Raw genomic sequence first — 14,086 nt, 5'->3', positions numbered from 1 at the left:
GCTCTCATTTTAGTACTGTTCCACTGATCAGGCTGCTGCAGGCACAGATGCAGAACATGTACAACAGTTCTATAATCTCCTGACTGCCTCCATTGACATAACTAGAGGCTGGGCAGAAAAAATCCCAGGATTTACTGACCTCCCAAAAGAAGATCAGACATTACTCATAGAATCAGCTTTTTTGGAGCTGTTTGTACTAAGACTCTCCATCAGGTAACTATTTATTTCATTTCCTTTTATGATGATGTGAAAAATCATCCACTTGAATATTTTTAAGGAATAAATATGGCAATATCTTTGAACATTGTCATTTGTACAAAAAAACCCCGAAAAAACAAAAACAAAAAAACCCCAAAAAAGTCAAGAATGTCTGCGTACAAAGGATATGGTGTTTGTTTTACATAGCAGGAAAAATCAAGAAGGTGATTTAAAAAGAGATCATAGGTGTCACTACTGTGCTTCTATTATTTGATCTGTCTCATCTTCTTCCTACATAGTAATCAAAATTGATCCTCAGGTACTATTTGAGCAAGTCTACTTTGTACTCCTAAGTATGAAATATAGAAACACACTTCAAGTGTGAAAGTTTTTTTTCTTATCCCTTTGTCATCTGTTTTTGAAAGGGATGAAGAAGATTTAAAATCTTGTTCAGGTTGATTTTCTTCTTAATGCCAAGTAATTTAATAGGGTGAGATGCTGTTTGTCAGTCTAGCACTAGTTACGACACTTTACCAAATCCACTTTCAGGAGCAGGCAAAATTGCAGACTGGTGATTTCAGTTATGCCCTTGTTTATTTAGGTTGAAGATGACCTTTGCATATGTTTCTTTAAACAAAAATTTTGGTAATGGAGTGGGAAGAAGAGGACAGCTTGGCTGTAATTTCTCTTTTGCACACAGGTTTTCATTTAAAAGGGTTTATGCAGTTATGTGCATTGTCCTGCATTACTGTGTGTGTTCTCCATTGTTTTTATCCTTGCCAGTTTTTACAACCTGAAAAATGCAGATGATACTAAGTAAATTCTGAGAGTTGCAGAACCTATCTTTTTATTAGCTTTGTATGTCAAAATGCACTCACTTAGTATTCCTTTGGTTCAAACATACAGTATTTAATGCAAAATGTCTTCTCTGTTTATGCCTTTGGGCAGGACCAAAATCTTAACTAATTAGACAGTCTACACCACATGCTACAGCTAACCTCAGGCTTATAACTCTACCAAGTAAGCAATCACAGAAGCTTGTTTGTTGTACTTTGGCCCCAAGGGAGAAACATATTGTCAAACGTGAATGCCCACATATGTCTTAGGATAATATGCCTTGGATTTTAAATGACAGACGCTTCAATACTGGTTATACATTTTTCTGTAAAGTAGAAGATGCATTTATAATTTTTTCAATTGTTTTTATTTGAGGTCTGATACTGCTGAAGATAAGTTTGTATTCTGCAATGGACTCGTGCTTCATAGACTTCAGTGCCTTCGTGGATTTGGGGAGTGGCTCGACTCTATTAAAGACTTTTCCTTAAACTTAAAGAGCCTTAACCTTGATATCCCAGCCTTAGCAAGTCTATCAGCTCTAACTATGATTACAGGTAAGTGCTCCTTTGTTGACAGAAAGCTTTAGACTCTAGTGCTTTGCTTTATTGTAGATTCAAGCAGTTTCAGTTAATTTAGCTATATTCAGGGTGAAATGATAATGATTTTTAAGCACTAGCATGACCATATTGAAATAGTGGAATAACATTAGGCTATCAGACACCCCTCTTAAAATTTAATCTAACTGTTTCTTTGCAGCTTCATTGTTTTCTTGGAGTAGTCACTTAAGAGCAAGCTGCTTCCAAGTGAATTGTGTAGCTCCTACAAACATATTCAAGATACTTGCTGAAGTCCCAGAAAATCTTAATGAAATTACCAGAGCTAGGTCTTCTGTGTAGGAATAGTAATATCAAGGCAGCTTGAGACCTAGAAGTCGTACAGCTGGCATAACTCATCTCTCAGCAAGGTTAGCTAGACCAGAAAGTGTGCTCCAAGAGGGGCAGGCAGACTGCTTTTGATAGCCAGGCTAGCCTAGGTATTCCATGTGCTGCTTTTCTTAGAGAGGAAAACCAGAGAATGATGAGAAAAAAGTCACATTCCGCAGCTGTACAAAAGCTTTTGGGTGTGCATGTGACCCTTTCTGCCTGCTGGGGTGAGCAGCAGGAAACTAATGTCAGAATTTGCCAAATCTGTCCAGTAAGTACAAAATAGGGGAACATAACCTTTTAAAGTGTAATTTTTGCATTCCTGAAGCAATAAAACCACTGCTTAGTTTTGGGCATCTTGCAATAGGAGAGTCATGGCTGATGGCAGCAGCAGAAGTTGGGAGAAGGAATATCTGACAGCCACACAGCAGAATTTGGAGCAGAAGTCATCTCCACAAAGAGCCTCACACTCATATCAGAAAAACTGGTAGTTTAACAGTGTAATTGTGTCATCAGTGTGAGAGAGGGCTTCAGTGTGCCCTGAGCTGAATCTTCCCAGGGATGCTTATAAGCTCCCTTGATTCCCTTCTGCATTTCAGGCATCCACTACTTTGCAGGCAGTGGCCTCAACAACACCAGCTGTAGTCTTCATTTTACCCAGGATGAGATGGTGTCAGGGCAACCCTGAAATAAAACACTCGATGACAGACAAGAAAAATAATGGCCAAGTCCTGCTGACATTTGTGGGGCCAAGATTTTGGTTTCAGAGCTTGACGGTACACTGCCTTCCTGCATTTTGGTGGAGGGTTAGTGTATGTATGTAGCTCTTTGTTTCTTGAGCATTTTCAGGTTTTTTTTAAATTTCTGTTAATGTCTTCTGCAGTTGGAAAGGGTACTTTAAGATCCAGATTCTGTTTCCTTTGATAAAACATTTAAGACTAGAATTACTCATTGGAGCTGCTTTACTCTGTATAAAAAAATTCCTGAAATAAGTGGTATGTTAAAGTCACAAAGAACATTCCCAATTTATTTTTTCTCCTGCATGTGTACATCCACTGGCATATGTTTGCATCTACTTACATATATGTACTATAAACACCTACATATATGTACAAATATGTGTATGTGTATGCATACTTCTATACATACATAATGTATTTATGTATGTGTATGCATTTAGATATCTCTAAATCAAGGATAGGTGCTGCCCCTCTATATATTTACATACAGGCATATATGCTCATATATACAGCACATATGAATGATTTATATTATTTACTATATATGAGATATGTGGGTTTTTTAGGTAGCCATAGGTAGTGTGTTCTTGATTATCCTCCTGGAAACTCAGAATGTGCGGGTTGATGAACAGGATTTCCAGCAAGCTAAGTGAATGTAGCAAAAAGAAATGTATAGGAGGAAAATTTACTCCCCTTATAAACCCATGTTCTGTTTTAATGTGGTAATTTGTTCAGTTAAGCAGTGCTTGCTTGCTCTTACATAAGGAGTCAGTGTTGTCCAGTGTCTGTCTCAGTTCACCCTAGGATAATTAGAAATAGGTTTTAATTGGATACATTCCACCTTTCTTCCTTTCCTTGATCACAACACTTCCAGAATTTGCTATATTGTGCTGGTCTTCCCAAAGTTTCTAAACAAATGGGAGCAATTGTTGCCTTTAAAATGAGACAATTTCTGTACATAGAAGCTTTAAGATTTTCTCTGTTTGTCAAACTTCTCTTCTTTCCTGTGTGAGATGATGTTTGAAATTAATGTTATTTTCTCCTTATTCTTTTATTTTGTGAGGCTGGTATATCTCTGCTGATTTGGTCTAAGGACAGCATGTATTTTCACGTGGTCTAAATTAGACCAAAGCTCTAGTGACTTATATTCACAGGTTTCAGATGTATAAGGGCAGTTAGCTAACTCAGGGACTCAGCCAGAAACTTGGTCACCTGAAAACAAATAGTATTGTATAATGATGAACAATATTAAAAATAAAACATGTAAGAGGAAATCAGGTGATTTTAGCTAGTGTATTGAAATTTTTATTCAGGAAAACCTTGACATGTTGATGTGGCATCCCACAAGAAATGGCTTCTTGTCTCCTCCCTGTAGTTTGAGTATGACAAGCCATGTGTTGGTTTTTCAGCTAGTCACACCAAAAGAGACAAAGAGAAAGTTTGGAAGGATGAAACCTGAAGAAGTCAGAAGTGTTGAACATTTTAAAACATTGTTTTGAGGCTTGGCTTAGATTTAGATGGGTGGTTTAGGTGCCATTCTTTATCTCCAGGGGAGGCACCTTTTTCTCCTGTAATGGATTGCTGGAAGCAGTGGGTAGTTAGCAAACTCTTCAAGCCCTTTCTGTGAGTCAGACCAAGGAAAAGCAACCTTTCCCAGGAACATAGGATATGCAGCTATTGAGTACCACTGTCTTTTGTCTTAAGACAACTTGATATATTTCACGGGCCACAGAATGGCTGTTGTGTCTGATGGTGGTCAGAGGGACACCCAAGGCCCTATCTCTGGTCTGATTCCAACAGGGAGTCTGACTGTGGTTCTCCTGTGTTCCAGGTGGGATATCCATATCATTAGGTTTCAAAATAAGGAGGAGTGGGAACGCTTTCTTTTGTGATTTTGTTTGCCTTTAGTAACAACACTGCAAAACCAGAATACTGCCTTGAGCAAATTTTTTATTGATTATCACACAAAGTGCTTATGACTTCATGGCTTAACCAAAAAAAAAAAGAAAAGACAACAGATCTGTAGTAGTCACAGCCTGTTTTAACACTGTACAGTATCTTAGGTGCTGTACAGTATTAGCATAGAATTCAAGAATTGTCTTTCCAGGTAAAGACAAATTTCTTCTGGGAATAATGATCTGTTCATTCTTTTTGATTTTATGAGTCTTGTCCTTAGCTCAAACAAAGATGTGTCCTTAGAAAGCAAAACCTCTGTATACTACTAATCTTTGGCTGTTTTGCTCAGGGGAAAGAGTAAGAGGAGTCACTTCTTTCACATTATTCTGTGTTCTTCAAGAGTGGCAGGGAGAACTAACATTTATGTCCCAGTGAAGGAAGAGGGAATAAATGTAAAATTCAGTGTTGGAGTCTAAAAGACATTCCACTGGTCCCAGAGTGTCCTAAGATATACTGAAGGCTGTTCCTTCATTTTGAGGTGTCAGATTGTCTCCCCAGAAACAGCTCCAGTAGTTCCAGTGACTTTCAATTAACCCTGCTGACTTGTTTGGAGCCATGTCCTATCCCAACCACATCTGCAGATGACAGCATAGGACGCATGGTTGTAGGCATGTAGGGTCATTTGTTCTTTTCAATGTAGTTCACTACATTGCTTGCTTTGAGTAAAACTAAAGATATGTACGATATTTTGCATTATATATTTCATTAGGAAGTCCATATATTTTTGCTTTTTCTATTTATTTTTTGTGTCCTGGAAATCTGTGGTATGTTGCCTAGAAAGAAAAGCATTATGTCAGGTTGCTGATGAATTTTCAGGTTCTCTCAGATAAGACATCAACTTAAAAGAGCACCCAGAATGAAAAAACTAGCATCTGGTTTACTGTGGAGGCTTGCAAACAGTTAACTTAGAGCTCTCTTGTGCTGAAAAACATTTTTTACTGTAAGGTGCTCCTTTAGGATCTTCCTCTCTCTGTCTCTCTTCTCTTTTTTTACTTCCTTTAGTTGGTTTAGAAAGGTTGGACACAACTTCCTCCACAGCATATGAGTGTTGCTCTAAGCATCACCCAGAAGAAAGTAGGTAGGAAACAGCACATGACACTCACCTCACATGGCTAAGAAAATAAAAAAATAGGTCTGTCATGTTCTTCTCCTTTGGACCACTTATTCTGTTGGTATGTAGCATCTAATGAGCCTATGCTTGAAAATGCTTCCTAAACTTCCCAAATGACCACTTGTTAGGTTTTTGTAACAGTGAGAAAATAGAAAGACTGAGTCCAGTGCAGATCATCTCAAGGGCACATTCTAATTTAGCCTCAAATTTCTGCTGCTCTGAAAACTGCTAGTGTTTTCTCTCTGTCTCATTCTCCTCGTTGATTAGGTTTTCCTCTCTGCCCCTTCCTTTCTCTCTCCACATCAAACCATTATTATTTTGCCCACTTGACACTCTCAGTGGGATGCTGCTGAATACAGAGCATGCTAGCCCTCATTCAGCCAAGCTCTTTCAGCATATGTTTTATTTTAAGTGTGTTACAGACCAGCCCAGAACCACTGTATATATTGGGCTTATTCACACTCCTAGTGCTTTGTTAGACTGGCACCAGACCACTGAAGAACATTGTGAGGTTTCAATTAATTAGGAGTTTGTGTTTGTCTTCCTGCTGCTGGGCTTTCCGTTCCAGTTTACAAACACAATTTTTAGCACCATCAGTCATACCAAGAAACAGTAATGAGACCAGTCTGGCTAAAAAGAGTATTACTGCTGCAGTTCCTTCTGCACATGAGTTTGTCCAACCTCCCAGTGGAATTGAAACTTACCTACTCTTCAGCAGCAGCTATCCTTCAGTCCTCTTGCCAGGATATCCTTTGGAGTGGGTGCTTCATGTGCTGGGTCTACATACAAGCAGGTGGCAGACTGGAGGAGTGTAGGAGAGTTAGTTATAAAAAAACCCCCCTCCAGATTGCATTGTCTGCCTTCCCCCCGCCACTTAGCTGAGGGAAATACTGTCAGCGTCAAAGTGAAGTACTCACTCCTCCTTTTTCACTCCCACCTCTTTGTTGAGGCAAGAACTCTTTGCTTCTACAGCAACCAACAGTCACCGTGTTATATCGTGGTTTTCTTAAAAGAAGGAGCAAACTATGGTGTTCTGTGTGGCTACTCATCTCACATGAGTTTAGGTACCTTGCACAGCTGATGGAGAATACAGGGCATGTCCAGAAGATTATTCATCCACCTAAAATTGTAATAATCTTCTAAAAATGCCCATCCTTACACTGATGTTAGGAGGAGTTTGAGAGCTCTGTGCACCACGGTTGAGGGCCTTTGTGAAGTGTCTTTGAGAGTTAGGCAGGATAAATATGGGCCAGATTGCAACAGGAAAGGAGACTCTTGGATCTGCCAAATTGCAATGTTCCTGTGTAACAGTGTGCACACGAGAAAGTTGTAGGCAACTGAGCCTTGTGCTTATTTGAGTTATTGAAGGGGAAGAGGAATGTAAAGGGGGAAGAGAAAATCACATAACTACACTGAAACCAAGACAATCAAGAGGCTATTTTAAGTCTGCAGTGTTCATCTGTTGCATTTCTGGACACCTCAGAATTAATTGAGACTGAAAGTGATACCCTGTGGCACAGAGTGCAGAACTCACGGTCGTTGAAGTACTCGTGCTCTCTGAGAGGCGTTTTCTGTAAAGTTAGTGCTCAGTCTGCCTGACCCTGGCATGATCTACCTTGGATCAGAGTTTAGGGAAAGAGGGACTAGCACAGTTGGTGATGGATTTCTTTGCTTTCTTCCTGTCGAGCTTTTTGCTGATCACTGTAGTGATAGCACAAAGCCACGTTCAGCTTCACAGGAAAAAGGTGTAAAATCTTGCTGTGTTCAGTTTACCAGGATGAGCTACGTTTGCAGACCTTTAGGGGCAAGACTTTTCATCATTTTGCCAGTATCTTTGCCCTAAATCACCATTTTTCTCACAAAAATCAGTGATATCCTAAAACATAATCTCTGTTACAGGCTGAGAAATCGTATATTCACTTTACACATGCCTTTGTCAATATAAGAAAGTCTGACTACAGTAATATTTACACATCTCCTCAATCAGAGAAAATCTATTTTGACCAGCTGTACTTCTTAGGATAAATCTTAGCCTTATCATTCCCATGTGGATCAGAACATCCTGTGGAAGACAGCGAATGATTAGAGGCCCTCAGCTTCAGTGCCACTGCACACCCTTACCTCAGGGCCCTCATGCTGCTCCCTCTAGGTTATGTAAGAAAGACTGTGGGTCTTTCGTTGTGCAAACAGAACTGGGTGTGTGAAAAAGGCAAGAAAATAAGTTTCCTGTTATTCGGACCCTGCTAAATCTAAATCTTTGAGCAAATTAGGCCCTGGATGCCTGAAGTCTACCAAGGAGGGCAGCCTGTTCTTAGAGGAGTGTGTTCTTCAGAAAGTAGTGATGTTCTAACACCAGAGACTGCAGTGGCAGTGCTGGTGCATGCAGTGTCCTTTCCTAGCAGAAGGGCTTCCACATAGATGGCTTGGACTTTCTGTGGATGCCTTAGGAATTTAAGACTGAAACCCCTAGAGGCTTCCACATAGATGGCTTTGACTTTCTATGGATGCCTTAGGAATTTAAGACTGAAACCCCAAGAGGCAGTTCAAGCCATGAGGAATTAACCCTTGTGGAGGTTTGCAAGTAGAGAAGGCCATTGTATGGCACTTCACTCAGGGGAGGACAATTTGGTTTATCAGGGACTGTTTTAATATTGTAGCACCAGAGTTTAAGGACGGAGTATCTCTTAATTCTGAATTCCCATGAGTTTGTTATGTAAAGTAAGGCTACTAATATGTTAATCTTTGTACACATAGTGTTTTGCCTCAGTACATTTCATGGCTATTCACAAAAGACATGATTTTTTCATGAAACCTTCTGAACTTGTCAGTGGGAGACAAGCTGTTTGGTTCTGGCTGGAAATGCTAACAAAGTTGCTACATACTCCAGAGCCAGAGATGATTTTCCATATTCTGCAGCAAGGTGCTCACATACTGAGGCAGTAGCTTGAAAATGTTCTCAGCTAATTTGTAGTCAGGTTTTGGATCCATTCTATATCCAGCTCCCTACATCTATAAAAATATCTTCACTTACACAGCTAGGAAACAAAACAGATTAAAAGATAGGAAGTCTTCAAAGATTGCAAGATTAATTTAATGTCCTGCAGATTCTCTCAGTAGGCTAGTGGTAAAAAAAAAAAAAAGCTCTACAGCTTTTCCAACCTGTATAAAATATTTATCCACCAAGATTTTTAATGGCAAAATCTGCCTAAGTATTTACTCTCAGTGACCTGTATAGTTAAAGCTTACATAATTACACTATACACCATTTACTGGAAAGGCTTTAAATATTCATTGACTTCTCATGTTTTAATGTAAACAAGGCACTTAGAATACCTAGGGTTTTTAATTCCTGCAAGGTGAAAACGATGTCTAAAGCAGATGTCACTGGTTGGATAAGTGTTGCTTTGAAACAACAGGGCAGATTGATGGTACTTAAATGATGGAGACGGGGGTTTCTGGACACGTCTGTATATTCCCGATTCTGATCCCAAACCACTATTATTCAGGAGCTAACTCTGCCTAACTAAATACAGTTTAAAAAAAAAAAAAAAAAAAGTGTAAAATGGGTGAATATCAGTGGAAAACCAGACCTTTGGATTTCTGACTCCCTTCATTGAATCCCGTCTGTTTTATTGGTTCGTAAAGAGTACCTAAGCTAAACCAGGTGGTGAGAAAGGGAGTTTATGTACACAGACCTGGGCAAGGCACCACTGTGCCTAGTGCAGGCATTACTCCTGCTTCTGGAAGTAAAGAGAACTGTACTCTTTTCACTGTTTATTAGGGGACAGAGGACATGTCTATTGCTTGCTCCTCCCAGCATGGAGGAACAAGACTTGGGGACAATGGGCATAATGTGGCTGCTGGCTGTCAGGGAGGGAGGCTGAGGGAAGGAGGTGGCTTCAAAAGCATCGAACACAAGAACTGCCACAATTTCTCCTTATCCACTGCTGTCATTGTTTTATATATCTAATTGACTTAATATAACCTGCATTTTCTTTGATTACCGTATCTAGCACAATTCTAATTCACATGTAAATTACTATGACTTTGCTGCGAAGCCATTTCTTACTTACCTGTGTATTTCAGAGGCAAATCAATACATCACAAATTTGAGATTTTTGTGTTGAATTTTCTTTTGTTCTGTTATTTTAGTTCATCCACTAAGCCTTGATAGCAAACAACACAGAATTCTTTCCCCTGTAAAAAGACTGCTTTTAATGAATCACAAATCTGATTAATTCTACTTATGCTTAAAGAACTGTGAATGCATTTAACATCATTGTAGTATTTTAAAAAAATATTTGAAGGGGAACAAACCCCAGCTCCCCTTCCTTTTAGGAGTGCTGAGGTTTTTGTGATGAATAACATAGCAGCTGTTCAGGCATTGCTCACTCAAAGCAAAATAGTTAACTTCCAGGCTTCTTTTATCTTAGAGCTTTTAAAGATGAATAAACTAAAAAGCAGCAGCTGATCAAAATAACAAAGGGTAGTAAGGTGCCTTTAGTTTCTTATAAGAGTGTCTGTAAATTCCTGATGGAATTCTAGGCCGGGCACTGATGGAGCTAGCTAAGGATATTGATCGCCACTTGAATTCACTGAATAAGTAATGGTTGCCATAGTTATTGAGCATTCACAACTGGTGGGGAAGCACGGAAATCTCCAAAACACCTCCTGTGATAGTTTTGCTGGAAAATCACCCAATTAATTCTGTCTCATATCATGAAAATTATGTCAGATACACAGGATGCCTGGATTCCTTGTACCAGATTTTCAATCATAACTGAGCAACTCTGACGCCTGTTTTAGTAGATAAAAAGAAAAGGGCACTTGCCCTCTCTTATTTTGTGTGGCAAAAAGGTTAACTGACACCATGTAACCCCAGCTGTTCTGAGAAATCTGCACTTTCAGAGCACTTTCTGCTCTGACATCCAGAGTATGCACCTGGGTTGCACCTAAGAAAATGCATTCTCTCCATTTGTGATAGGGATGGTGATGTGGTTTTTTTTCCTTTGGCTTTGCAGAACGACATGGATTAAAAGAACCAAAGAGAGTGGAAGAGCTATGCAACAAGATCACAAGCAGTTTGAAAGATCACTTAACTTTCAGTTGCCAAAACAAAGGACAACCGCTCGAGTCTGCAGAGCCGAAGGTACTGGGTGTTCTGGCTGACTTGCGTTCTCTCTGCACACTGGGACTGCAGCGCATCTTTTACCTGAAACTGGAAGATTTGGTGCCAGCCCCTTCCATCATCGAGAGGCTGTTTCTGGACACCTTACCCTTCTGAGTCAAACCACCCTCCTGAGAGGCAAACGCCCACCAGAGCAGGCAAACGGATCGTGACTTACAGCTAACATTTCTGCCCTCACTTAACAGAAAAGCCGCTCCGAGTCTAACATGAGGTCTTTTCTGGCTCTTTGTCCTTACAACCTGAGGCCTGAAACTTAGTGGCTTACTGGTTTGGGGTTGTGTTCTTTGTTTTCTTTTGTGTGATTTGGGTTTTTTAAATGGCTAATATGGCACTTTTGGACAATGCTATCCCAGCAGCAGTAAAAGGTTAATATGACTGTTTTAAATCTGTTGTTTAACACCTCATGGTCCATGAGGAGTAAAATTGTAGAAGCTGTGTTTGAAAGAACAGCAAATTGTTGTTTGCCAGGGTAGTATGTGTTTTGTGAGGATACCTTTAGCATACTTCCTGCATCAAGGGCACATACATCAGCACAATCTAAACAAAAATTCACTTTTTTAGCAAAGTACATTCAATTAAACATTTCATACAAATCAAATATAGCAAAATGACAATGGCTGTTAGCTCCCATGTTCAAGTGCAATTTTTTAAAGTGCTGTCTTACTAAGTCTCGTTTATTAACTAATTTATTTTACTAGGAAAACAAACAGAAGAAATCAAGGGAGAAAATTACATGCACTAACTTACCTGACAGAGTTTTCCAAACTTGATTCCATGTAGCGTGACTTATTGACAAATGTATGTGGAAGACACGGGAGCAATTGTGGCTCAGTTGTTCCTTAGCTAAGGAAACCCGAGTAAGTAGTGATTGGAGCATACAGGGTCAGTATCAGGGATAGTTCAGTTCTAGACTTCTAACACAAGCAACTCGTTAGTAAACAGACAGAAGATGGTTTTCAAGAACAAGCAAGTCTTGTAAAATAGTATGAATGTAAGTGCTAGGAAGGATATAGTGGGCTGCGTTTAAACATTCCGTGTTCGTACTCCTTTTTGTATGTTTATACTGTTGATGCCATATTAATATGAGATAATTTGTTGCATAGTGTCTTTATTTGTATAAATGTTTGTATGCATGGTATATTGTAATGGCTTTGCCTGTATTTATTGCAATGACTGCCAGCTCATGGGAACCCTGTTACACATGATAACTAAATGGGGTGTTCACACTGACTCAGATACACCAGTTGGAAAACTATATACATATATATAATGTGTATGTATATATATGTATATACCTATATTTGTGTGCGTGTGTGTGCGCGTGTCTTTTTATTAACCATTTGTATATAAAATATCTGTCAAATCACAAGCAGAGTTATTTTACAGTTTATTTGCAGTGACTTCTAAGGCAGTACTGTTTAGCACTTTGATATTAAAATCTTGCTCATGTTTTGCTAAATTCAAATGATATTTAAAAAGTTCAGTTCTAAAAAACTTTATATGCACTGTATTAAGTCAAAATTTTGTTGGTCATTTTGCTAAAGAAATTTTTGAATGTCAACCTGATGTCACTGTATCTTTTGTTAGCTTTAAACATTCTAGCTTTTGTCTTTTTTTAAACTATGCTGTTTATATGGAAATTAAATTATACAATCAAACAGATGCCAAATGAATTGCCTAATTGCTGCAAAGGATAACCCAGATATTGAGTCACTGTATGGTTTTCAAAAAGTAATCTGGTATTTTATCACTTACTATGTTTGGATGTGCTTTTATGAAAAAATTATTCTTATATCAAGATTTATAGTAGTGTCAATAGGGAAACAGACTTCTAATCACTATAGTTAATATTTCTGGTTTACCTGCAGATAATATTTGGAAAAGTATTGCTTTTTGTATTGACTTTTAAGCTTATGTGCAAACATAATAGCATAATTAAATATCAGAGAAGCTAATGTTTCTTGTAGGTTGCTGTAACAAGCCTGACCAGCAAGACAAATATATTTTGACTGAATTTGCTTTTGTATATACTAAATATATATATATACATATATATATATACACACTCACACACATGTGCGCATACAAAAACATACAGACATAAAATCCAAAAAGAGAATATTTGCTTTTGCCTCCTTGTGTAAGACACAAGGTCCCTTGAGAAATTGCTTTTATCTAGGGACAAATCCTGCTGGGTGCTGAGCACCAGCCAGACAAGGGCTTGCAGGAGCTTTTTTTGCGAGCGGGCCCTTATCAAGGATTTTCAAGCAAATCAGCATAGTACAGTAAAATTGCTTTTTTGTTGAGCAAGGTTTATTTATTAAGTGGAATGTGAGTGGGAGGAAGCAGGTTGAGAGCCCCGTGTGAGATTTCACGTAGTCTGTGTCCTCCAGTCTTCCATAGATAGTCTTAGCTGTGATACTCTCCCAAATCCCATCATCTGTGGAATTGTCCTTCATGTCAACTCCAATACACTGATTCATCCTAGAGTACAGCCGGTGACCTGTCACAGTGGTAAAAGAAAGAGTTAATGCAGAATAAATCTACTACTATTCTTAGAGCTCTCTCAGTGTGAACATGCCTTTGTCTAGGCAGAATTCAGGAATATATCAGGTGTTAAGGGAGAGTGCCTTGCTTTTATTTCAGACAACAGTGTCTCAAGAGTTTCTTCACTCAGCTAACCACAGTACTTTTTTCTTTTTTATTTCTTTTCCTTTTTTTTTTTGTGGTGTTAACCTGTGGGTTGAAAGAAATGCTCATGTACATATACAATGTAAATTAAAATTATTAAATTGAATAACATTTTTTTCAGAGGCCCCATGTGTGTTGAATAAGTATGCTTAATTCTGTTAAAATCTGATGTGAATTTTTTATCATTTATAAAACATTAAAAAAAATTGTCTACTTGAGTCTTAAAAGTGGAAAAATTGGTGAAGCATGCTTAAGAACACTGGCAATTTAATGGCTAGTCTTTTGATTAAAATAGCTTTTATATAAATACATGCCTGCAGTATCTGGTTATGCAATCTCAGTTAGATATTGAGACCTGGACCATGGTTGTACCAGAGGCTGAACCACATGTAGACCAGAGCAGAGAGACTATTCACCCCTCACTATTTCTCCTCCATGACAA

The 14,086-nt window shown here is 38.6% G+C and overlaps 1 protein-coding gene across 1 annotated transcript in view; it reads left to right on the top strand.

Moving 5' to 3' along the window:
- Nucleotides 1-13,767, top strand: part of NR4A3 (nuclear receptor subfamily 4 group A member 3) — a 28,980-nt gene extending 15,213 nt beyond the window's left edge. Inside the window, exons 6-8 of the mRNA XM_033070345.2 lie at nt 14-213; nt 1,411-1,589; nt 10,787-13,767. Coding sequence (XP_032926236.1) covers nt 14-213; nt 1,411-1,589; nt 10,787-11,049 — 642 coding nt within the window. The 3' untranslated portion in view covers nt 11,050-13,767. The remainder of the gene's footprint in view (nt 1-13; nt 214-1,410; nt 1,590-10,786) is intronic.
- Nucleotides 13,768-14,086: the final 319 nt, after the last annotated feature.

This window comes from Catharus ustulatus, chromosome 1, assembly GCF_009819885.2.
Source record: "Catharus ustulatus isolate bCatUst1 chromosome 1, bCatUst1.pri.v2, whole genome shotgun sequence".
In the NCBI taxonomy this organism is placed as follows: Eukaryota; Metazoa; Chordata; class Aves; order Passeriformes; family Turdidae; genus Catharus; species Catharus ustulatus.
This window is presented reverse-complemented; position numbering and strand designations above follow the sequence as displayed.